This window comes from Chlamydotis macqueenii, chromosome 10, assembly GCF_036417535.1.
Source record: "Chlamydotis macqueenii isolate bChlMac1 chromosome 10, bChlMac1.mat, whole genome shotgun sequence".
Taxonomy (NCBI): domain Eukaryota; kingdom Metazoa; phylum Chordata; class Aves; order Otidiformes; family Otididae; genus Chlamydotis; species Chlamydotis macqueenii.
In genome coordinates, this window is record NC_141565.1 from 7,540,031 (window position 1) to 7,563,723 (window position 23,693).

General features: G+C 68.5%; 4 protein-coding genes across 6 annotated transcripts; 2 read left to right on the forward strand and 2 right to left on the reverse strand.

The window, feature by feature from the left end:
• On the forward strand, positions 1 to 12,272 carry SEMA3B (semaphorin 3B). Its single transcript, XM_086755273.1, has 18 exons — positions 1 to 217; positions 6,950 to 7,077; positions 8,013 to 8,170; positions 8,250 to 8,312; positions 8,397 to 8,516; positions 8,591 to 8,684; positions 8,775 to 8,894; positions 9,231 to 9,376; positions 9,471 to 9,585; positions 9,674 to 9,743; positions 9,827 to 9,971; positions 10,080 to 10,299; positions 10,389 to 10,480; positions 10,652 to 10,693; positions 10,800 to 10,957; positions 11,069 to 11,124; positions 11,199 to 11,338; positions 11,417 to 12,272. The coding sequence occupies exons 2-18, from the start codon at positions 6,978 to 6,980 to the stop codon at positions 11,855 to 11,857; spliced, it is 2,280 nt and encodes a 759-aa protein (XP_086611399.1). The 5' UTR covers positions 1 to 217; positions 6,950 to 6,977; the 3' UTR covers positions 11,858 to 12,272.
• Positions 12,273 to 13,220: 948 nt separating this feature from the next.
• Positions 13,221 to 15,440, reverse strand: LOC104483817 (2'-5'-oligoadenylate synthase 1-like). Its single transcript, XM_086755800.1, has 6 exons — positions 15,196 to 15,440; positions 14,704 to 14,998; positions 14,454 to 14,629; positions 14,129 to 14,370; positions 13,909 to 14,041; positions 13,221 to 13,829 (listed from the first exon to the last, which is right to left on the reverse strand). The coding sequence occupies exons 1-6, from the start codon at positions 15,388 to 15,390 to the stop codon at positions 13,308 to 13,310; spliced, it is 1,563 nt and encodes a 520-aa protein (XP_086611926.1). The 5' UTR covers positions 15,391 to 15,440; the 3' UTR covers positions 13,221 to 13,307.
• A 2,150-nt stretch (positions 15,441 to 17,590) lies between these two features.
• On the forward strand, positions 17,591 to 21,363 carry IFRD2 (interferon related developmental regulator 2). 2 transcript variants are annotated; one of them, XM_086755417.1, is made up of 12 exons: positions 17,591 to 17,634; positions 17,867 to 17,989; positions 18,103 to 18,190; positions 18,334 to 18,458; positions 18,542 to 18,699; positions 18,929 to 18,979; positions 19,304 to 19,473; positions 19,580 to 19,685; positions 19,813 to 19,950; positions 20,099 to 20,227; positions 20,302 to 20,397; positions 20,543 to 21,363. In XM_086755417.1, exons 1-12 carry the CDS (start codon positions 17,607 to 17,609, stop codon positions 20,621 to 20,623), a joined length of 1,293 nt encoding a protein of 430 aa, XP_086611543.1. In that variant the 5' UTR covers positions 17,591 to 17,606; the 3' UTR covers positions 20,624 to 21,363. The 2 variants fall into 2 exon arrangements, with proteins under 2 accessions (XP_086611543.1, XP_086611544.1); XM_086755418.1 differs by lacking the exon at positions 18,929 to 18,979.
• LSMEM2 (leucine rich single-pass membrane protein 2) lies at positions 20,729 to 23,547 on the reverse strand. 2 transcript variants are annotated; one of them, XM_086755420.1, is made up of 4 exons: positions 23,430 to 23,547; positions 22,139 to 22,279; positions 21,843 to 22,052; positions 20,729 to 21,750 (listed from the first exon to the last, which is right to left on the reverse strand). In XM_086755420.1, the coding sequence occupies exons 1-4, from the start codon at positions 23,449 to 23,451 to the stop codon at positions 21,614 to 21,616; spliced, it is 510 nt and encodes a 169-aa protein (XP_086611546.1). In that variant the 5' UTR covers positions 23,452 to 23,547; the 3' UTR covers positions 20,729 to 21,613. The 2 variants fall into 2 exon arrangements, with proteins under 2 accessions (XP_086611546.1, XP_086611545.1); XM_086755419.1 differs by lacking the exon at positions 23,430 to 23,547 and having other exon boundaries at positions 22,139 to 23,264.
• Between the last annotated feature and the right edge of the window lie 146 nt (positions 23,548 to 23,693).

Genomic DNA, 23,693 nt, shown 5'->3' on the forward strand with positions numbered 1-23,693 from the left:
CACGGGGAGGACACGGGACACAGTCGCCTTTTGTTGGTGCCGGCCCCGGGAGCAGGGACCGGGGCTTTGCGTCCCCTCCCTCCGCCCCCGCCGCCGGCAGGACTGGCGCCCGGCACCGGGGATTTGGGGTTTAAAGAGCAGGCGGCAGCCGGAGCCCCAGCTCACCCGCCGGGCGAGGAGGCCGGCGAGCTCCAGCAGACCCAGCGTGCCATAGCAGGTGAGACGGCGCCCACGGGGCACCCGGCTGCCCCGCCGAAGGGGGCCACGGGGTCCGGGGGCCGGGGCACTGGAGGTCCCTGCGGGGCTGGTAGGTCCCTGTCTCCCCTCGGTGGGTCCTGGGTGCCAGTAGGCTCGGACACGGTCCTGAGAGGGAAGCGAGGACATCGTCAGGCACACGCTGCCTCCTCGTCCCATCACCCCGCGGCTGAGCGGGGCTCCCGAGCCCTGTCCCGGTTGGGATGGCCGGGGCAAGCACCGCCGCATTGCGGGGCTTCCCAAGCGATGCCCCTTCTCCAGGGTGCTGGTTTATGGGAAAGGGGGGGTTCACCCGGTGCCCTCCCGCCTGTGGCTCCTCCACCGCACTCGCCGGCTCGGCCTCAAGCAGGGCTTGTCCTGGCTGGCACCTGGGCGAGCCCTGAGCTGTTCGGGGAAGAGGGGACCCCGATGCCGGGCACCGGGCTGGGCAGGAGCGGGAGCTGGGCCGGCAGACAAGGCCCCATTGTGCCGCACTGGGGCCGCCGGCGCGCCCGTCAATAGCCGCATTATTCTCGGCTGTGGCCCCCCCAGCCTTCCCAGCCGCCGCGGGTCTGCGGGAGCACCGTGGGAGGTGATCTGAAGTGGCTGTTGTGTTGGAGGGCCGCGGGTGAGAGGAGAAGGGTGGGCAGGGCAGGGTGTCGGGACCCCCCTGCCACTGCCTGGCTGCCTGCTTCTGGGTCCCGTGGCGGTGGGATGCTGTGCTCCCCTGTGCTGCTGGCTCTAGGGACAAGATGCCCCGGATGGGGAGCAGGCAGGCTGAGGGGAGCACTTGGACACCCCTGTCCCCGCTGGCCTGCCCTCACCATCCCACCAGGCATCACCCGTGCCCGAGGTGGCCATGACTGGGCCATGCTGCCAGCCACTGCCCCGGAGCAGGGACGAGCAAGTGGGCAGCGAGGGGCTGACATCCACCCTGGGTGTGGATGCCACCGGGAGCAGATGAATGGTCTCGCGTATTTCCCGGTGAGACACGCCCTGGCTAAAATTACCGACCCCGTGGCAGGGACACCAGCCTATTTTTAAAGCCTGGAGGAGCTGGATGCCGCTGGTCAGTGTGGCACAGGGCAGGGCCAGAGGGGCTGGGGCCGGGCAGCAGGCAGGGGGCTCAGCCAGCATCTCCCCTCTCACTGGAACGGGGAGAGGTGCCAGCCAGTGGCAGAGCCTGTGTACTGTGTCCCACACACCGTGGCTCCGCCGAGGCTCCTGCCCCACTGGGATGGTTTTGAGGAGCTTCAAGCCCAGCAGTTTTTGGTGCATGGAATGCAGCCCCTCTGCCTGCCCAGAGCCTGGCTGCTGGCAGCTGCAATGCCAAGCATGGAGGGTCACCTCCAGGCAGCAGAATGGGATCCTGGAAGCCTCCCTTTCCCAAAAAAGGGTGGATGTCTCCTTCTCCATCACTACCCAGAGGTTCACCGTGCACCCCACGGCTTGGTCCCACGACAGAGACACCTGATGACAGCAGCCCAGACGTGCTCAGGCACTGGGCTGCACCCAGCACCCCACATCCCCTAAGCAGCCCGGCTCAGCCCGGCGCAGGGTGGGGACAATCATAAAGGGATTATCTGGGCTACACAGTGTACGGTGCTGCCTGGAGCCGGTACCTAATCCCAGCAGGAATGTGCTGGGGCCACCCAGGTCCCTGCTGTGGGGGTCTCGCACCAGCGTGTTGTGTCGGAGGTCGGTGTGGGGTCGGGGGAGGATGTATCCATAGGCTGGGTGTGAGCCCTGAGCTGTTTTTCCCCCAGGATGTCGCCTCCACGCTGTGCTATGAGGATGCTTTTGGCTTGGGCGTGTTTGCTCGCACCATCCCAGGCCCTCGTGCTGGCATGCCTGGCACCCCGTGGGCTCCGTCCCCTGCCTGGCACATCCTCCCCTTGCACCAGGGACGCGACAGCCACTCGAGGCCTGATGTCACGGTGACACGGAGCCACTTCTTGGCTTTGGTGCACAGCCGAGCCAGGCGTGCTGGCGAGGAAACAGCAGTGCGCCCATTGAAGTGGCGATGGGAGAGATCCCCGCAGTGCTCATGGTGCGGCAGGGCTCACCTCGCCCCCCTGGAAAAGCTGCAGTGGGGAGCGGGGCTTGGGACGAGGACCCAGCCCGGCCAGGGACGGAGGAGCCACGCAGGCAGCCAGCGAGGGGCCCCGTGCTGGGGGAACTCCCAAAGGAATCTTAAAGCCACATCTTTGGTGTCGTTACAAACCATCGAGGACTTTCTGGAGTGTCTAGGCCCAGGAGGTACCAGCTGGAGGAGGCTATCCCCGTGGCACGGGTGCAGGCTGGGGTGTGGATACCTCTCCTCCCTCCTCTTCCCCCAGCATGCCAGCCATGTCACCGGCAGTGCTGGCAAAGGCCACCCCGCTGCACAAGCACATCTCTGGGCTGGGACGCAGGGCTGTGCCAAGGCCAGGGGGCACGGGGAGACCTACGGCACCAGCTGGCACGACGCAGCTCACTGTATCCCTCTGGGTTTTGGCCGGCCCCAGACACGATGGCTCCGCAGTCATGGAGGGATGCTCCCCAACCCCCAGGGAGGCGGGGGGCCACCCTGCAGTTGCCTCACTCTGCATCACCCAGCAGGTCCCCACAGCATCACCAGGGCCCTCCTGGCGAGGTGCTGCTGGTATTTGGGGTGCAGGATTTGTCCCCATCCTGGTGGCTAGCCGATGCTCATCCTGGCCCATGTCCCTCTCCAGCAGCTGCCGGTCCTGGCCACCCATCCAATGGCAAGGATACACCCTGTGCCACACCGGCTCACCCATCGGCACAGGTGCAGGAGCTGTTGGCCACTGCCTGCTGCCGTGCTGCCCCTGGGAGCCCTGCGGAGGTGGAGAGGAGCCATTTCCTACCACAAACACCACTGGGGGCTTGGGCGCTGCCGGCAAAGCTGCAGATGCCCCCAGAGCCGGAACTGCCGGGGGAGATTTGGCTGAGGCAGTGATCCCCGGGCGTGGATCCACCGGCAGCAGGGAAGGGATCAAAGAGCGAAGGCGCCGGCACCTGCTCGCCCTGCCGGCGTTGACACTCCTGCACTGGCGGGGAGCCAGGCCACCGGCACACGGCCATGCCGCCCTCGGCGGGGCTGGCAGCAAGCGCAGGGAGGAGGGCGGGATGCTGGTGGCAATGCCTGCTCCAGCTGGGGACCATCACAGTGTCAGTGGCCGGTGGCTTCGGCGCTTGCTGGGAACACCCGTCAGGGTGGGAAGGGGTGGCCAGCAGGCGACGTGGCGCATCCCTCCTGTGCCGTTTTTTTCCAGGATGGAAGCCCAGCCCTTCTGACGCCTGATGGTTTCTCCAGGCGGAACCGCTGCCTGCGAGGTCCCCTCAGGGCTCCGGGACTGGGGTGACGGTGACGCCACTTGGCCACCTCCTAGCGCGTGCCAGGAGTGGCGCTGGGTGGAAAGGTCCCAGCTGGGCAGAGGGAAACTGAGGCACGGTGTTGGCACAGCAAAGGAAAGTGCCCACGGCGCAGGGCTGGGCACGGCGTCCCTGTTCCTACTGTCCCACGCCGTGCCCAACCCTGTGGGGGCCACCCAGCCCAAAGTCCCAGGCAAAGTCTTGCAGCAGAGTAACCCCTGCCGTGCTGGTGCCAGTGGCTCCCCTACCACCCATCCCCATCCCCTTGCTGTCCCCATCCCCCTTGCTGCCCGTGGCAGCATGGCACCATGGCACAATGAGGAGGGAAATGGGCAGCAGTGCTGGGGCAGAGGGTGCTGCCAGCCTGCAGGCACGCTGGTGCACCCGGGCCAGCGGCAGGAGTGTTTCCGGCAGTGAGACGGAAGGGCATTGCCCGGGCACCCTCCCTGGCACTGCTCCTCCTGCCTGTGCCCACGGCCTGCCTGCGCCCGCACCTCACCTGCCTGCACCCACCGCTGGGCTGCCGGCACCTGCTGCGGCCTGCACCCCCCGCCTGCCCACGCACCCTGCACCTGCCCGCACCCGCTGTGCCCAGCACACCCCCCCCCCCCCCATGCTGGATCACCCTTCCTGGACTCTGGCACCCACAGGTAGGCACAGCCAAGAGCATGGTGGGGGGGGATACAAGGCAAGGGTGGCCCCCGTGTGTGTCCCCCCCCCCCCGAGCCCTGCCCGCCCAGGCACGCGTGGCCTCGCTGCCGGCACCGCTCGGCACTTGCTATTCTTGGCAGCGGTGGCTGGAAAATGGGAGGCAGCGGAGGAATTTTGTTTGCTCCGGGCTGGGCCCGGGCCAGACATCTGGGCTGCAGCTGAGCGGGGGTGCGGGATCGGCCCCCCGCTGCCCCCAGCACGGCCTCTGGTGCCCCCGAGCACGGCCCCCGGCACCCCACACCCGGACAGGCAGCACCCAGCCGGCAGCCACTCGCCGCAGGAACGAGGCAGCCCTGCCACTGGTGTGCCGAGCCACTTGTGTGCCGAGTGTGGCGTGCTCAGCTCTGCCCCAGGGGTGGCGGATGTCATAGTGGATGTCACCGTGGATGTCACCGTGGGCCAGGTGGGGTAGCCACACGGGTGTGTGCATGCACGCGTGAGTGTGCGTGAGTATGCCTGGGTGATTTTGCACACTTGTGCTTGCATGTGAGCGTGAGTGGGTCTGTTTGCATGCGTCTGAGTGTGCCCGGGTGTTTTCGCACGCGGGTGGTTTTGCACACATCTGTTCACACGCGAGCGTGTCTGCGTGTTTGCACACGCACGTGTGAGTGTGCAAAGTGTCCGCCAGCGCGTCCACACGTCTGTGTGGATGTCTCTGCCTGCACACGCGTGTGCACGCGTCTCCACACGTGCGTGTGCGGGTACCCGTGCCCCTCCCTCCATCCCCCCCGCCCCGGGCCGCGCCGCGCCCCCGCCGCCCCGCCCCGCCCCTCTGGGGCCGTCCCGCTCCCTCCCGGCGGAGGCGGAAGGCGGGGTCGGGCCGGGCCGAGCCGAGCCGGGACCCAGGTGGGTGCCGGGGGCCGGGCAGGGTGCGGGGTGGCGGGGGGTGTCCCGGTTCGAGAACTGTGCGCTGCCGTCGGGGGTCTGCCCGGGTTCGCACTGGGGGAGCTGGCGGCGGGGTCCGCGTCCCGGCTGGCACTGGGGGGCCGGTGGGGGCTGGGGGTACCCGGGTGGCACCGGGGGTCTCGGGAGGCTGGGTCCGTGCCGGGGCTGGCACCGAGGGGCTTGACACTGGGGGTCTCAGGAGTCTCGGTCTGCCCGGGCCGGCAGCGGGGGTCTGCAGGGTCTGGGTCCACCGATACCGGCACCGAGCGTCTCCGGTGCTGCTGCTCGCCTATCAAACCTGTCCCCCCGTGCCAGCATCCGATGTGGGGGGTCCCTGCCCGGGGTTCCAGCCTGGCCCCTTGCCAGGGGCTGGCAGGTGCCGGGCAGGCAGGAGGACCCCTGGTGCCCCCGCCATGGCCCTCGCTCCCCGGCAGCCGAGGGAGAATCTGGCAGAGGCCGGTGGATCCCCTGCCTCGTCCCCGCGCCTCTGGAAATGCCATTAGCGCCTGCCGCCCTTGCGCCAGGCCTCTGGACAGCCCAGCCCTACGGCACTGTGCCCAGCTGGGGCCCTGCCCGCTGCCCGCTGCCCGCCCGGGACCCCCTCCCCAGCCTGCCGCCCCGGGACGGGGCTGCCCTTGCCCGCAGGAGCCCAGGACAAACTCCAGCCGTGCCGGGCAGCAGGCAGGCATGCCCAGAGCTGTGCTGGGCACTGCCACACGCGTGTGCCCCCAGTCCTAGCAGCCACCGCGGCCTGGCTTACGCCGTGGCTGAGCGGGGCGGCAGAACCCAGGGTGGTTGCACCGAACCTCGGTGCCACAATGGAGCTTCAGTTGTCACCGGTGTCCCGGTGAGGCCCCGGTGGCCGTGGCACGGGTGAAAACGCGTCAGCTGCACCAGGGGCTGATGACCGGCGTGGCTGGGCTTGTGCTTCGCATGCGGCCCGGGGAGGTGCCGGCTGGCACGAGGCTGCTGCGGCGTGGCCGGCGGGCGAGGCGGGGAGTTGCGCGTTGGCGTGGTGCTCGCGATAACCATCGCCTTCTGCTCCCCCGGGGGAGAGCGTGCCGGTGCTGGAGCTGGAGGAGCTCTTCCCTGCCCTGCAGCGGGTGCCCATGATGGTGGTGGGCACACCAGCCTGGGCCCCTCCAGGCACTGTGGGCACCTGCTCGGCCAGAGCTCCCCCCAAACCCAGCTCCCATTCGCGGAGCGGTACGAGAAGGGCCAGGGGCCAAACTGCATGGTCTGTAGCTGTGGGGGAAACTGACGCGCAGGACCCTGTGACTCCCACAATGGCCAGCTTGCCCGGTGCTCAGGAGCCGGCTGCCCATCCAGGGTGCCCTGTCCAGCTGGTGCCACCCCGATGCGTGCCCTGTCCTTGTGCCCTGTCCTTGTTCCCGTCCCTGCAGGACAGCAGGCACGGGGGCGGGGGGCAGGCACTGCTGGGCTGGGCTGCCTCGGTTTCCCCACGGGCAGGAGCGGGAGGGTTGCTCCCGGAGCCTCTTAGATTCGGGGGCGGATTATCGGGGGTTTAAAAGCTGGGGAGAGATGTGGCTGGCCTGCGTCCCCCCACTGAACACTGGGTCAAGCCCAGCGTGGGGGGGTACCCTTGTGCCGTGCTGGGGTCGCCCTGTGATGATGCCCTGCGCCCTCTGGATCCCAGCGGCAGCGCCGGGGAGGGATGGTGGTCTGGGGGCTGCGGGGAGAGGGCTGTAACCCGAGCTGAGGTCTCGCTTCTCTGCCCCAGCCGCGGGGCCGCCAGCCAGGCCCTGGCCATGAGCCGCACGCTGCTCCTGCTCCTGCTCCTGCTGCGTGGCCCCGCCACCAGCCACCCCCCTCCCGCTGCCACCCCCCGCCTCAAGCTGGCCTTCCCCGGTGAGTATGGGGCACGGGCAGGGTGGGGGGCCGCAGGGTCGGGGGTGGGTGCACCGGTGCTGTATCAGCACCCAGCATCACCCCAGGGGATGGGAGCATCCTGGGGGGGGCGGGGGGCAGTGTGGCAGGAGGGGTGCGAAACCCCACCGGTGCCACCCTCCCCGCGGGCTGCCAGGCATTGGCACTGGCTGCCGGGTTCCTCGCCTGATGCCAGCCCCCCCCCAGGGCCACCTGCCTGCCCTCGGGGCCGTCCCTGCGCTTGGGCCTTCGCTCTCGGCCCCGCCATGTGCCAGCGCAGGTGCCCGTGCCTGGCTCTCTCCAGCCTTGGCCGTGCCGTGCCCGGTGGGGATGCCGTGCTGGCCAGGGAGCCGGTGCCATGTCCCGGCTGACCACCCCGTGGGCTCTGGCGCAGTGCGGGGGGCTTTGTCCGGCGGCAGGTCGCAGCGAGCGCTCTCCTCCCAGGCTGACAAAGGGCTGTTTGTTCCCGCCATGGCGGGATTAGCTCCGTGGGGCAGGGAATGGCCCCTTCCCCCCAACCATCGGCCGCCGGGGTGGGCTGTGCAGGGATGGGTGCTGCGGGGCACAGGGATGGGTGCGGGGCTGGCGCAGGGGTGGGTGCTGCGAGGCGTGGGGATGGGTGCTGAACTGGGTGTTGGGTGGTTTGGTGATGGGTGCTGGCTGGCACAGGGGTGGGTGCTGGGTAGCGCATGGGTAGGTGTCAGGCTGGTTTGGGGATGGGTGCTGTGCTGGCATGGGGTCAGTGAAGCCGGTCAAGCCAGTGGGACAGGTTTGGGGGAGGGGGTAGCATAGCGAGGGGCCGCAGCCAGACCCTGGTCCCTCTCCGGCCCCTGCGGGGCCTGTGTTGGGGCAGGGGAGCATGCCGGGCAGCGTCGGGCGCTGAGGCCGGGCTGAGCGGTGCTGGCGGGTCCTGGCAGAGCTGCGGGCTCGCCATGGGCTGCGCCTCTTCGCACTGGAGCGCTCGTGCTGCTACGAGGCCCTGCTGCTGGACGAGGAGCGCGGCCGCCTCTTCGCCGGTGCCCAAAACCACCTCCTCTCGCTGGCCCTGGACGACATCAGCCAGCGGGACAGGAAGGTAATGGAGGGGGGAACATGCTGGCCGGCTGGCCCTGGGCGCACCTTGGGGCTGTGAGCATCCCCCTCTCCCCCCACAGATCTACTGGCCGGCACCGGTGGAGTGGAGAGAGGAGTGCAACTGGGCCGGCAAGGACATCACCGTGAGTGGCGGGGGGTGCTGGGGAGGTGCCGAGGGGTGCCGGCGGGCCACCCCATCGCCGCCTCCCTGTGCCCTCTACCCCCAGGCGGAGTGCATGAACTTCGTGAAGATCCTGCACCCCTACAACCGCACCCACCTGTACGCCTGCGGCACCGGCGCCTTCCACCCCGTCTGCGCCTTCGTGGAGGCTGGCCAGCACGCAGAGGTGAGCCCAACCCAGCACCACTGCGGCCCCCAGCTGCTGCCGCTCACCCACCCGCCATCCTTACTGCCCTCCAGGAGCCCCTCTTCAAGCTGGACCCCCGGCGCGCCGAGGACGGCAAGGGGAAGAGCCCCTACGACCCCCGGCACACGGCCGCCTCCGTCCTCGTGGGTAAGGGAGAGCCGAGCCCGGTGCCGGGGCAGCGGTGGTAGGGGGTGGTGCCAGAGGGTCCCCCGTAACACTTCCCTCGGTGCCTGCCAGGCGAGGAGCTCTACTCCGGGGTGGCCACCGATCTGATGGGCCGTGACTTCACCATCTTCCGCAGCCTGGGACGGCGTCCCTCCATCCGCACCGAGCAGCATGATTCCCGCTGGCTCAACGGTCAGTGCCGGGGAGCGGGAGGGCGGCAGGACTGTGGGAGGGCGGCGGGACTGCTGGCACCCCGGCACAGCGTTGCTGCCCGCTGCAGGCATCGGGGCAACGAGTCCTCTGGGCTCATCTGTGCCCCATCCTCCACTCCCTGCGGAGGGTGATTCAGGGGGTCCTGGTGCCCCCTGCAGACTTCCAGTGCCTGGTGGGGTCTCACCCTCACCCTGCCTGTGCCCCGCAGACAGGTGGTGGGGGGTCTGCACCCTCCATTGACCCCGGTGGGTGCCCCAGGGTCCCCAGGGAGCTGAGCTAGCAGGGGCACTGGAGGTGGCACCTCTCTGTCCCCAGAACCCAAATTCGTGGCAGTTTTCTGGGTGCCGGAGAGCGAGGACCCCGACGACGACAAGATCTACTTCTTCTTCCGTGAGACGGCGATGGAGCGGCAGGAGGGGCTGGGCAAGACCAGCTTCACCCGCATCGGCCAGATCTGCCGGGTGAGAGCATCTGCGGGTGGGTGGGCTAGGGGCCGGCGGTGCCCATGGGTGCCACCCACCGCTGCTGACATCGGTGCCCTCCCTCTCTTGGCAGAACGATGTGGGCGGGCAGCGCAGCCTGGTGAACAAGTGGACAACCTTCCTGAAGGCTCGGCTCATCTGCGCCGTGCCAGGACCCGACGGGGCGGACACCCACTTCGACGAGCTCCGTGAGTGGGGGGGCAGGGGTGGCACCTCAGGGTGCCCATGGGCATCCCTGGCATGTCGGGGTGGCACTGACACCCTCCTGGCTTGCAGGGGACGTCTTCCTGCTGCAGACAAGGGACAAACGCAACCCTTTGGTCTACGCTGTCTTCTCCACCTCCAGGTCAAGCCCCCTCCCAACCACCCCTCACCCCAGGTCTGACGGTGCCCCCCTCGCCCCTCACATTGCCCTCTCTCTCCCGCCAGCTCCGTTTTCCAGGGCTCAGCTGTCTGTGTGTACACGATGGCCGACATCCGCCGGGCTTTCCTGGGCCCCTTCGCGCACAAGGAGGGTCCCAACTACCAGTGGGTGTCGTACCAGGGCCGCGTGCCGTACCCCCGCCCGGGCATGGTATGTGGCACGGGGCTATGCCGGCCGGTGCTGCCGGTGGGATGCTGGTACCCAGGGTGGGGGTGGTGGGGAGCGAGACTCTGCTCAGCCAGTGCTGCCTCCCTGCAGTGCCCCAGCAAAACCTTCGGCACCTTCGGCTCCACCAAGGACTTCCCAGATGAGGTGATCCAGTTTGCCCGGCACCACCCGCTGATGTACAACCCAGTGCTGCCTCACGGCCAGCGTCCCCTCTTCCTGCAAGTCGCTGTGCCCTACACCTTCACCCGCATTGCTGTGGACCGCGTCACCGCCGCTGATGGCCACTACGACGTCCTCTTCATCGGCACAGGCACGTGGTGACCCTGGGGCTGGGGCACGGGGTGGAGAGCTGGGGGATGCCGTGGCTGGGACCCCCAGCCTCACCGCTCCTGCCCGCAGATGTGGGCACGGTGCTGAAGGTGGTCTCGGTGCCCAAGGAGAGCTGGCACCACATGGAGCCGCTGCTACTGGAGGAGCTGCAGGTCTTCCAGGTGAGAGAGGGGGCTATGCACCCCCCTAGTCAGACCCCCCCCAGCGCCCCCATGTGCTGCCCACATTCTGGGTCACGCCAGGGCGCTCCAGCTGCCAGGACGTGGGAGCCGACAGCCTGGACGCCCGGGTAGCCCCCCATGCCCTAACTCCTGCCTGCGCTCTGCCCGCAGGACGCCTCCCCCATCACCAGCCTGCAGCTCTCCTCCAAGCGGGTAAGGGGGAACCCCGGGTGGGTCCCCGTGTCCTGCCGTGGCTCTGCCCAGCCCCCTGCCACGATTCCAGGGTGCTCAGCTCCAGTCTCCGCTCCTGCCTCCACAGCAACAGCTCTACGCTGGCTCGGCCACGGCGCTGGCCCAGCTGCCCCTGCACCGCTGCGGTGCCTACGGCAAAGCCTGCGCCGAGTGCTGCCTGGCCCGGGACCCGTACTGCGCCTGGGACGGCACCGCCTGCACCCGCTACGTGCCCAACACCAAGAGGTAGGTGATGTGCTGGGGTGCAGCACTGGGGCAACCAGCCTGCCCTGAGGCCATGGTGAGGGGCGCAGATCATGCTGCCACAACCACTGCTCCTCTGCCACCTTCCTGCAGGCGTTTTCGCCGGCAGGACGTCCGTAACGGTGACCCCAATGTGCTCTGCTCCGAAGGTGAGCCGGGACTCAGCCGGGGAGGGTCAGTTTTGCTGTGGCAGGGGGCTGACAGCCGTGCCATCTCCCCCCAGACCCCCGACAGGGCAGTGTGCCCCAGAAGCAGCTCTATGGGGTGGAAGGCAGCACCGCCTTCCTGGAGTGCATCCCCAAATCCCTGCAAGCCCGTGTCCTCTGGACATACCAGCGCACCGCAGACGACCCCCAGCGAGAGGTAGGATCTCCCCAGGTGGGTGCTGCCAGCAGGGCCGTGCCATGCCGAGCTGACTGCCTGTCTTCATGGGTGCTGCAGGTGCAGATGGACGAGCGGGTGGTGCGGACAGAGCGGGGCGTCCTGCTGCGCAGCGTGCAGCGTGCTGACGCCGGCCTCTACCTCTGCCACGCCACTGAGCACGGCTTCACCCAGCCCCTGCTGCGGCTCTCCCTGGAGGTGATCGGCGCCCGGCAGGCAGCGGGCATGGCACCCGCCGGAGACCCCCGGCTTGCCGCCGGGCCCCCTGGCCGAAAGGTCTGGTACCAGGACTTTCTCCAGCTGGTGGAGCGCCCGCCACGGGGAGCCACAGACAGGGTCTGCCAGCGGCTCTGGAGCCGTGGAAGACCCCTGCCGCCCTCCCGTGCCCACACCGGAGCCCCTGGCCGTGGGCAGGGCGAGGAGCCACGCAAAGCCCGCCGCCGGCGCACCCACGAGGGACCGCGGGCTGAGCGGGGCCCCCGCAGCGCATCCCCCTGGTGACCCTGGGACCAGCCCTGGGGTGCCGGGCTCTGCCTAGGAGCGGGGCCATAGGCAGGGGCAAAGCCCCCCCGCCGGCCTCGGCTGCCCCGCCGGCAGCACTGGAGCTGGGTGCGGGCAGCAGGGGGGGCTGCAGCTCTGGGGCCAGGAGGGCAACCGGGCTGACCACCACCCCCCAAGGGGCCACCGGCCGACCATGCCACCGGCTCCAGCAGCAGTGGGGGAGACCCAGCCGGCTGCTGGCACCACAGAGTCACCAAAATATTTATTAACGACTGTTACAGATGAATGTAAACCTGCCCCAGGAGGGGGCAGCAGGGCCAAGCTGTGCCCCCCCCCGGGCATGGCACCGCGGGGGCATGGGGCAGCAGGGCCACCCTCGAGTCCCGGGAAGCGGTGGGTGGGAGCGGGACCCCGGAGGGGCAGGACGGGCACTGGCGGGATGCGGGGGACCTGGCAGGAGGAGGGATGCCCGGGGGGGAGGTGGGGGGAGCACAGAGGTGGTGCCCAGCGCCCGGGTGCAGAGCAGCGGCGCGAGGGGGCTTGTACTAATTGAGCACAATAAAGCAGAGGATTCAGCCCCGCGTCCCGCCTCTGCCCCAGGGAGCCCTCGGGGTGGGCAGGCGGGTGCCCTGCGACGGGGAGCCCCGCTGGCACCCTGCACCAGGAGGGTCAGGGTGCTCGGCAGCACCGGGGGGTTGGGGGGGCCAAGTCCCGCGGGGACATCGCCAAGGCCGATGAGGTTTCCCCAGGCTTAGGGGGCTCCCACGGTTTCGTTTCTGGAAGACGGAAACCGAAACTTGGCAGGACGTTTCCCCGGCGCTGGCCGCTCAGCGCTTAAGGCGGTGACGGGAGGTGACTTCAGGGTCCGCTGCCTGCGGTGGCACCAGGTACCCCGTTCCCATTGCCTGGGGTGGCATCAGACCCCCCGTCCCCGTCCCCCCGGGTGCCACCAGCACCAACCGTGCCCAGGCGCTGCCTGAACCCCAGCCCCGTCGCTTGAGCCCTCAGCGTGGGCACAGGCAGATGCCGGAGCAGGGCACCCCCAGCCCCCGGGCAGGGCCTGGCGCAGGGTCCCCGCGGTGGGACGCTGCTTCCTGCCAGCCGGCACCGGGGCGGGAGGACTCCGGGCAGAAGCCCCCTCGAGCAGCTGGGGCTGGGGAGAGGCGAAGTCCCGGGCCCGGGGCCACCTTAACTTCCCGGCGGTGACGCCAGGGGGTGGTGGCCGGGAAAGATTAAAAGCCGCTGCAGGCAGCGGCATTGATGTCCCCTCCCTCGTTCCAATAAGGTGTCCCCCCGACCCCGACCACCCTCCCCCCACCCCCCCCCTGCCACTTGGCACCGTCGCCAACCCAGCGAGCAACACGAGGATGCACTGTTGCGTTTATTTCCAGTGCGGCGGGGGGGGCAGGAGATGCTGAGGAGCGCAAGGACCTGGTGCCAGGAGCGATGCTCAGGAGGGCAAGCGGGCAGGGAACTGGGGGTGCCGGGGGCCCGCACCCCCCCGGAGCCGCAGGAGCATGAAGATGGTGCTCCTGGGCTGGACGTTGTAGTGCGCCAGCGTGCGCTGGTCCTCCAGCTCCCTGGAGCCGTAGGTCAGGCGCTGCTGGTCGGCCGGGGGACCCTGCCGTCTGTGGATCTGCTCCTTCAGCTGCCGGACGGTGTGGGTGGGCTGCACCGTGTAGGTGGTGGTGCGGTTCTTGTCGTCCTTCACAAAGACCTCTATCTCCTGGGGCTCGGTGTGCAGCAGCAGCAGCGTGGTGCTGTAGAAGATGCCGTGGGCGGCCAGGGTCTCGCCGTCCTGCAGGATGGGGGCGTCGGGGTCCTGCTGCGCCAGGCGCTGCCTGTACCGGGAAATGCCCCACGTCCGCTCGATCTCCTCCTTCAGCTGCCAGACGGTGGTGGCCGGGCTGATGGTGCTGCTCAGGCTGTTGCCCCCCAGCTGCCTCACCTCAATCGTCACGGTCCGGGCCGGCTGCGGGGACAGGAGAGCAGGTGGGCAAAGCTGGCAGGGGCGGTGGGGCCACGGTGCCCACAGGCACTGCCAGCCTTACCTGCACGTTCCAGGGCCGGGCGCTGCTGACGCAGGGCAGCGAGAGGTGGCGGGCAGCTTCCTGAGCCACCAGGTCCCAGTTCTTGCCTTGACCCAGGATCCCCGTGGGGTCGGCGGGGTCCAGGATGACGGGGCTGTGAACACAGAGCAGGGGTGCTGCCATCAGCCCCGGGCAGCGCCGCGGGGTGGCCAGCACGGGTCCCACCGGGCAGGGTCCTTACCGGGGACTGCGCAGCAGGTTTTTGACGTGGGAGCCGATCTGGATGTGCTGGAGGGAGTAGTACACCTCCCAGTAGATGCAGATGTCCCGGTGCCGGCACAACAGCTCCAGCACCGTACGGAAGCCCTCGGCCATGATGAAGGACTCGCGGGAGCCCGTGCCCTCCTCCCAGGCATAGATGGTCAGCAGCTCCAGGGCATACTTTGGGGGCAGGTTCGCATTGGGGTACTGTGGCTTCAGCAGCTGGGGAGAAGACAGGGACGGGGGTGAGAGCTGGCAGGGGCGGGTGCCCGGTGGGTGCCGGGGAAGCCAGGCAGCCCCCTCACCTCCTTGTACCAGTGCTTGACCAGGCGCAGGAGGTTCTTCAGCTTGGCGGGGTAGCGCTTCACAAACTTCTTCTGAAGCTCGGTGAAGCAGAAGGAGAATTCCCCAGGTTCCCTGCTGGCATCCAGGAGCTTTATGTACACTCCTGCGTCTGGCCGGGCATCCTTGGTCACCTGCCCTGTGGGGTGAGAAGCAAGGTGAGAGCTCTCCCGGTGCTGATGCCCCAGCCCCACACCAGCTTGCACCCCTTACCCAGGGCATCGTAGGCAGGCAGGATGTCCACGTCGATGGACTCCAAGCTCTGCTTGGACCGGAGGGTGAGGCTGAGGGAGCGCGGTGTGTTGCTGGGACCCTTATACCGGGGCTCGCTGATGTTGACAGTGAACATCAGGCTCTGCCTGCAGGCGTGCAACCTCCTCTTGATCAAATCCAGGATGAAGTGTCTCCCCTGCTTCTGCTGCTGGTAGCTGGAGAAGCAGCTGAGGAAGAGCACCACGTCGGCATCGGAGTTGTTCTGCAGTGCTGTGCCCTTGCCCGCTGAGCCACCCTGTGGAAAGATGCCCTGCTCAGCGCCCCTGCCACACCAAGACGGAGAGGGCCCGCTGCCCCCTGGCACAGCCATTGCCTGCCACCTTTCCTGGGGCTGCGAGGGGAAACCGAGGCAGGGCGTGAGTGGGAGCGGCAGGACAGAGGGAAGGGTGGCAGCAGGGGTGCCCACTGGTCCCCAAGCCGGACAGCGCTCACCTTGACGGTCTTTTGGACGCGAATGTTGCCCTCGAAGCAGTCCTCCTTCAGGAAGTCGCAGATCTGTTTCACCGTCTGCTTCACCTGCCCGGAGAAGGCTGGGCTGGGCTGCAGGACCTTGGCGATCCAGCCATCCAGCATGTTGGCAGCCACCGTACTCAGCCCGTTCGTGGCTGTCGCTTGCCCCACGTCCATCCTGTCCGGTGCGGTTGCTCCTTCTGTCCTCTCCTGACTCTGTCTCCCCTCGGTCCTCTCCTGCCTGCAGCTTTTAAAGCTCCCGGGCCACCACCCCTGGCGTCACCGCCGGGAAGTTAAGGTGGCCCGGGCCTCTCTCCAGCCCCAGCTGCCTGAGGTGGCTTCTGCCCGGGGTCCCCCTCGGGTGCCGGCTGGCAGGAGGCAGCGTCCCACCGCGGGGACCCTGCGCCAGGTCCTGCCCGGGGGCTGGGGGTGCCCTGCCCCGGCATCTGCCTGTGCCCACGCTGAGGGCTCAAGCGAGGGGCTGGGGCACAAACAGCACTGGGGCATGGCTGGTGCTGGTGGCACGGTGTCACCACAGGCAATGGGGGGTGGCCGGTGCCAGTGCCACCAGGGGCCCTGGTGTCACCCCAGGCAATGGGACATGGCTGGTACCAGTGTCATCAGAGGCCCTGCTGTCAGTACAGGCAATGAGATGCAGACAGTGACAGCGGGATGTGGCTGGTGTGAGGATCACTGGGGGTCCTGGTGTCACCCCCAGCAGTGGGATGTGGCTGCTGCCAGCATCACCGGGGGTCCTGGTGTCACCCCCAGCAGTGGGACATGACTGGTGCCAGCATCACCAGGGGTCCTGGTGTCACCCGTGGCAGTGGGACGCGGCTGGTGCCAGCATCACCAGGGGTCCTGGTGTCACCCGTGGCAGTGGGACGCGGCTGGTGCCCCCCGCGGCGGCAGGCGGGACGGGCAGGGCGCTGCTCCCCGCGCTACCTTAAGCGCCGGCTGCGGCAGAGCCGGGAAACGGGAGTTTCTGTTTCTGCTCCGTTTTCGGTTTCGCACTCAGCTGGAAACGAAAGTGGGAAGGTCCCCCTCCGCGGCGGCTCTGCCCCCCCTCCGCCCCCGCTCCAGTCCCTCCCATCCCCCACGCGGGGCCGTGGGCAGCCCGGACGCCGCGGGGTGGGTGGGTGCCCACGGGCAGCCCTGCCCGCCTGCGCGAGGTCATCCCGGGAAACTGGGAAAAGCCAAAAAACCTGAAAGTGACGCCTGGAAACTGGGGGCAGGGGATGGTCAGGGACGGCAGGCAGGCGGGAGCAGGGGGTCAGGGCGGGGGCAGGGGTGGGGAGAAGGGGCAGGGACGGAGGGGGGGGGCGGCGGTCCAGGCAGGGATGTGGGGAGGGGCAGGAGCAGACACAGGAACAGTGACAGAGGCAGAAATGGGGACAGAAGCAGGTATTTGGGCAAGTGTGTGGGCAGGGGCAGGGCTGTGGGCAGGGACTGGGACAGGTGGAGGGACAGGGATGCAGGCAGGGAGAGGGGAAGGGACAGGACCCATAGCAGCGACAGGAGGGACAGGGCTGTGGGCAGGGAGAGGTGTCACACGCGGCCCACGCAGCCTGAGGAGCGAGGCCAGGATGCCGAGGTGAGAACAAGAGTCATTCTTTATTTGCACCTGCGGGGTGTCCCAGCCAAATCAAGGCACCCCAGTTGTGTCACACATGGCGCTCACACCCTGCAGGCGCTGGCGTACAGCACGGTCTGACCAGTCCCTGGCAGCGCCATCCTTCTTTCATCGCAGCATCCCTGGAGTCGGTCTTGCAACGAGTGCTTATCTGTGAGGCCAGGGACCGGGTGGCGTCGGAGGGGCGGGGGTGCTTGCCTTATCTCGGGAGCCTACGGGTGGCCTTCATCCTTCGCGGTGGGGCTGTCCCCCTCCTCCTCCTCCTCACAACCAGCCCCAGCTGTAGCTGTGCCGTGAACCATAGCTGTGCAGTACACGACGTAAGCTACAGCTACGTGTACGTGTCTTGGCAGAGCTCACAGAGAGTTCACACGATTTCACACTGCAGAGACAAGCGGGCACCACAGAGATTGCCCTAGCGGGACAGGGGCAGGAGCCGGCGCACAGAACCGCATGTGGGTAGGGGCAGTGACAGGGCCAGGGTGGAAATAGGGACAGGACAGGGCCGGGGGACAGGGCCAGGGGCCAGGAGGACTGTGGGACTGGACAGGGGGACGGGACAAGGGGGACAAAGCCGGGGGACAGGGGCGCCCCCGCGCGGTGCTTGCCGGGAAGTGCAGTCCACACACTAACTCCCTGCCTGCGCGCATGCGCAGATGGCGACGGTGCTCCCAAGGGTCCGCGCGGCGATGTGGGGGGCGGGCTGAGGGGCGGGGCTTCCCGCCCGGGGCGGGGCGCGGGCTGTGCGCGCGCGCCGGCCATGCCGCGCTCCCGCCGAGCCGCGCGCCGTGAGTGAAGCGGGGACGGGGACGGGGACGGGGACGGGGACGGGGACGGGGACGGGGGGCCCGGGTGCCGTGCAGGGCGGGACGGCGGCGGGGGCTGCCCTGCATCCCCCTCCCGGCAGCGGGGCGCGGCGGCCCGCACAGGCCTCGGGCTTCCGCCTCGGCGGCCCCCGCCGGGCCGGGCCGGGCCGAGAGCAGCCGGTCGCCCACCCTCCCCGCCCTTTCTGCCCCGCAGGTGGCCCCGGCGGCGGCCGTGCGGGCTCGCCCGCCAGCGAGGAGGAGGAGGAGGCAGGTAGTGAGGCGCTGAGCCACTGCAGCAGCGCCAGCGAGGGGGCCAGCCCCACCGAGGAGGGCGCAGGTGAGCCCCGGGGGCCGCCGCCCTCCCCGCCCGCCTCCCCCTGGGCGGCGGTGCTGCTGCCGTGCGTGCCCCCCACCCCGGGCACCCCGGTGACGTGGGTGCCACCCCGGCAGGGAGCGAGGCGGCGGGGGAGCAAGGCCCGGAGGAGGAGGCGGAGGAGGACAGGCTGAGGGAGCACACGGACAACCTCCTGGACAAGAGGTGAGGAGCGGCTGTCACCTGCCATGGGCACGCCGGGCACGCTGCCGGACGTGCCTGGTCCTCCGGCCACCCCGCCCCGTGACCTCCCCCCGGTCTTGTCCTCCGGCCACCCCGCCCCGTGACCTCCCCCCGGTCTCTCGCAGCGCCAAGACACGGCAGGCAGCGCTGCAGAGCCTGCGCCTGGCCTTCTCCTCCAAAACCCTCTCCGAGTTCCTGCTGGAGCGCCGCCTCACGCTCGCCGACTCCCTGGAGAAGTGTCTCAAGAAAGGTCTGGGCGCAGGCGGGCGGCGGGGCTGGGGGTGGCAGGGCTGGTGACTGGTGTCTGAGGGAGGTCTCTCGTGCTACCCGCAGGTAAAGGGGAGGAACAGGCGTTGGCAGGCACCGTCCTCACTCTCCTCTGCCTCCAGATGGGCTCTGGCCCGGAGGGGGAAGAGGTGTTTCGCAGCCTGAAGCCCCTGCTCGTCAGCATCCTGACAGACAGCGCGGCCAGCCCCAGTGCCCGGCAGAGCGTAAGGCCCAGCTCCTTTCTTCCTGGGCGCGGGGGGCACCTCAGCGGTGGGGAGACCCCAAGCGATGCTGTTGGGGGCCCCTGCGGTTGTGGAAGGGTGGCAGGGTTGGGTGCTGTGGTGAGCAGTGGGGTAAAGCAGGGGCACCCTGACCCCGCTTCCCCTTGGATGGGCGCTGGATCTGTCCCGGCACTGCCTCCTCTGACTGCCTTTTCCCCACATCTCTCGCCAGTGTGCCACAGCCCTGGGCATGTGTTGCTACATTGCTGCTGCTGACCTCGAGGTAACTGTGCCCAGGTGTCATCCGTACCCCTGCCAGAGGGCACCCCAGGGGCTGCCACCCACCTTTGGCCCATGGTGCCAGGGCAGCTTGGAGCTGAGCCGGGGAAGGGGCACGGGGACATCGGTGACAGCCCAGGCCCCTTCCCTGGGCAGCATGGAGCTGAGCTGAGAGGGAAAGCCCACCTCGCAGAGGAGGAGTCCCTCCTGCCCCCAGGAACTCCTGGTGCCCCTGGGCCAGGTGGATCCCCTTTGGTCCCCAGTGCAGGCCTTCCTTTTGGCATCTTCCTGGCAGTTGTGGGCTGACAGTTGGGTTTCCTCCCTCCAGGACCTGGTCTCATGCCTGTCCTGTTTGGAGGGCATCTTCAGCCCCCACAGCACGGATGAGGGGGGCTCGGCACCTGCCCAGCACAGCCCTCTGCACTGCAGCGCGCTCCAGTCGTGGTCCCTGCTCCTCACCATCTGCCCCCCCTCTCACATCAAGAGCGTCTTGAACAAGTGAGTGGGGGGTGCAGGGGCTGGTGTGGGGCAGCTGGCTGTTGAGCGGGGAGCCCCTGGGGTGGTGCCTGGCCCCCCTGACTGCCTTCCTGCCTTCCTGTCCCAGTCGCTGGCTGAAGCTGCCCCCGCTGCTGTCCAGCAGCAGCGTTGCCCTGCGCATCCTGGCTGGGGAAACCATCGCGCTGGTCTTCGAGCTGGCCCAGGACGTGGAGGTATGGTGGGTGCTGCAGGTGGGCACGGAGCTGCTGGCACTGGCACGCTGTTCTGTCCTGGTAATGGCAGTGGTGGGCAGTGCCCAGAGCTGCATCCTCTCTGAACTCCCGTGGTTTTTTTTGGCAGGAGGACTTGTGCCACCAAGATACAGAGTTCCTGTGTGCCCAGCTCAAGGTCCTGGCTACTGAGAGCAACAAGTACCGAGCCAAGACAGACAGGCGGAAGCAGCGCTCCATCTTCCGGGACATCCTGCGCTTCATCGAGGTACTGGCGGCTGGCAGTGGCCTTCCCTGCCGTGTCCCGGGCTGTGGGGGTGCAGCCCAGCTGCCTGGCAATTCCTCTCTCCACTGAGAGCTGGGGGATGCAGAGGGCTGACACCCAGGTTATTGCTGATGCCCCTCTCTCTGCTCAGAGTGGGGAGTACCAGGAGGAGACCATCCGATTTGGCCTGGAGTGCATGTACCTGGACAGCTGGGCACGCCAGCGGACGTACCAAGCCTTTAAAGAGGTGCTGGGCTCTGGCATTCGCCACCACCTCCAGGTAGGGGCTGGGCAGCCACACTGGGGGGTGCCGGGCTGGTGCCAACGGGTGCTGACAGGCCCCTGTTTCCGCAGAACAATGAGCTGCTACGGGAGATCTTCGGCCTTGGGCCACCCTTGGTGCTGGATGTGGCTGCTCTGAAAGCCAGCAAGGTCTCCCGCTTCGAGAAGGTGGGTGCTCCCACACACGTTTGTGCCAGCAGTCGCCTCCCGTGCCGCCGTGGTCTCCAGCTGAGCACCTGAGTGTGGTGGGCACTGGTTGGGAGGTGAGCAGAGGGACACCCTCTAACCCATCTCTCCTTCCCTCCCCTCCCAGCACCTCTACAACTCGGCTGCCTTCAAAGCCCGCACAAAAGCCCGGAGCCGGGTGCGGGACAAGCGGGCGGATGTGCTGTGACGGGCGGAGGGGGGCAGAGCCCCCAGCCCACCTGGACTGCAGACCCAGCACTGTGAGGGGCAGCTGCCCCCAGCCCTCGGGCTTTTATTCATGTACAGCAGAGTATTTAATGCCTGGAGCTGCCCCGCCAGGGGCTGCCCCCTCTTTTATTTTTTTAACCAAAAGAAAAAGAATGATAAAAGGAAGAGCAGGGGGGAAGGTGCTGCTGTGTGCCTGCTCTGGCTGGGGCTCCACCTGGCACAGCGAGGGGGTCTCACAGGGCTCCTGCAGCCCCTTTCGGAGGCAGGGCTCATGTTCCCCCTCTGCCATCCCACGGTGGCACTGGGGTGGCCTGGCACAGCCTGAAGGGCTGGGTGGGAGTGCAGAGCCGCGCAGGGCAGCTGGCCCTGGTGCCCGTGCCTGCAGCAGGAGCACTTCCTCCGCTTCTGCAGCCAGCCTGGCACCCAGGGGTGGTGGCAGAGCGGTGCAGGGCGGGGGGCACTGCCCAACCCTGCCAGCTGCGCACTCTGAGCCCTTTTCCAGCCAAATGCTTTATATGAAATAGTGCTTTTGTGGGAAATTAATTATGGGAGGTGGCACAGCGGGTGAGCCCAGTGCTGCCCGTACAGCCTCGGGGGCCGCTGCCTAGGCGGGCATGGACTGCACCAGCTGGGAGTGCCTGCCACCCTGGGAATGTATCTCTGGTGGTGATTTTCTAAGACTTTGATTACAGGGAGGTAATTAAAAGGCTAATGGGAGAATGCCTTCTGCCTTGTTGTGAAGAGGAAGGGGTGTTACCGGGACAGGGGCTGGCCTTTGCAGCCCGGTCCCTTTCTCTCGCAGCCTGGGGTGGGGGCCAGGATGGCCCCTGCCACCCCCTGTGCCCCATTGGGCGATGCTGCCAGGTCTGAGCAGGACGAATTGGGGGTGTAGGGCTGCCCACTCCCCCCTCCTGCCTTTCGGTGCCCCTTCCCGTGGTGGCCCAGTACCCGTGGCAGGGCTGGGTGCAGCTCAGCGGTGCCCGCCAGGCTCGGTGCTGGCGTTGAGGTGAGCCCAGAGCTGGTTGCTGGCTGCCCGCAGCTGGTGCATGGCGTCCTCCTGGCTCTCCAGCCACTGGGCCAGCGCCCGCACCGACTGGCTCTGCAGGACTGTGGGGAGAGGACGGGGACACGCTGGGGATGGGTGGCCTGGCCCTCCCATAGCCCCCCAGGCCCCCCCGACCTTGCCCAGTGTCACGTACCACTCAGGTAGATGGCCAGCGTGGCCAGGACCAGGCTCGCCAGTGCCAGGAGCCCCAGCAGGGCCAGGAGCAGGGGGTGGCCAGGGCCGAGGCAGGGGCAGGGGCTGGCAGCAGGCACGGGGCGCAGGGTGGGCAGGAGCGGTGGAGGGCTGGGGGGCACGGGGCGAGGTGGGGGCCGGCGCAGGCTGCTGGAGGGAGCTGGGCCGTTGCCTGTGGGCAGGGGAGAGAAGAGGTCAGAGCCCAACTGCTGGCACGGTCAGGGCTGGCACGGCCCCCCACCCTGGCCCCACTCTCACCCTCAGCGCCCTTCTGCCCGGCCGAGGCCCAGTGCAGGTCGCTGATGGACTCCACGGGACGCAGGCTGATGGCTCCAGGCTCGCTGCCGTCGGCATCCCCAGGCTCTGTCGGTGCAGCACCCTCGACCCTTCCCATGCTGTCTGCCGGGAGCGGAGGCAGAGGGTGAGCGTGGGTCCTGCCCGCAGCCCCTGCACCCCTGTGGGGACCAAACCCCTCCCGGAGGTGACCCCGGCTTTGACGCCAGCCCGGTGCTGTGCCGAGGTGGGCAGCCAATGCCAGTGTTCCCTTGGCACAGCCCTGCGGCTGCGGGCAGGTGAGTGCTGGCTGTGCCACCCTGGCCCCAGTGCTGTCATCGGAGCGGTTAGTGGGCGCCCGGTGGCCACAATCCCAGAGCCTCGTTAGTGGGGCTGGAATCTGGCCCTGGCTTGGGGGCAGGAATGTGCCACCCATGACCCGGGTAGCCCAGGCACCGTGGGGCTGGCTAGGGCTCCCCCGGGGCCAGCTGGGAGCCAGTGGGCAGGGCAGTGCCAGCTCCAGCCTGCGGCACGGCTTGGCTTGGCCCATGGGCACCGTGCTCGTGTGCCACTTTAGGGGTGTGTGCTGTGCCGGGGGGGCCCGCGGCCCGGGTGGGCACGTACCCCATGGGAGCCAGGGGGCTTTTGAGAAGCAGGCATGGCTCCAGCACTGTCCTGGGAAGAAACTGTGCCTGCACTGGGGTAGAGAGAAAGGATTTTTTTTTTTTTCTAGGCGTCTGCGCATTTCTGAGCAGCGGGCAGGGCCCGGGCGCTGTGCCCGTGGTGGAGCAGGGCAGGGTGGCACTCCGCCTGCTCCAAATCCCTCCCAGGGTCAGCGGCGTGTCTCAGGGCAGCGTGGTGCCGCGCCGCTGCCGTCGGGGTGGTGTGTGACACCGGCAGGGTTGGCAGGCGTTGGGGTGGGGGGGCCTCAGCTGGTGCCCAGAGTTCCCCTGGACCCTCCCAGAGCCCTGCCTTTGGCTGGAGGCTGGCCCATGGGTACCCCCATCACCCCTGCATCTGCTTCCCCACCCCGGCTGCGGGGGGGCACAGCTGGTCATGCAGGTTTGGGGTGTGTGGGGGGGCTGTTCCAGCCAGCTGCTTTCCCAAACCCTGCTGCCCTGTTCCTGCAGCCCTCCAGAACCCCCCTCTTCCTTGGGCGGGCATCTCTGCCCACAGTGGAGTGCAGCGTTTGGCCGCTGCTTCCATCCCAGCCCCGCAGCCCAGTGCCACCCAGTCCCCCCTGGCGTGCCAGAGCCCCCACCAGCCCCCAGCCTACCTTCTCCAGCCTCCCTGGGCATTGCTCCCTGTGCCCCACACCCGGGCAGCGTGAGTGGGCAGTGAGGCGGTGTGGGGCCCCCGGGAGCTGGGCACTGGGTTCCTGGTGCGCCAACTGCGCCGCTTAAAATAGGACAGTGAGAAACATGGCTGGGGGGGGATAAAAATAGCTGTGAGGAGGGGGGGCCCAGCGGCGCGGTCAGGGCTGCCGGCAGCATGGTGCCAACGTGGCAAAGGGAGAGGAGCATGTGGCAGTGCCCCGTGC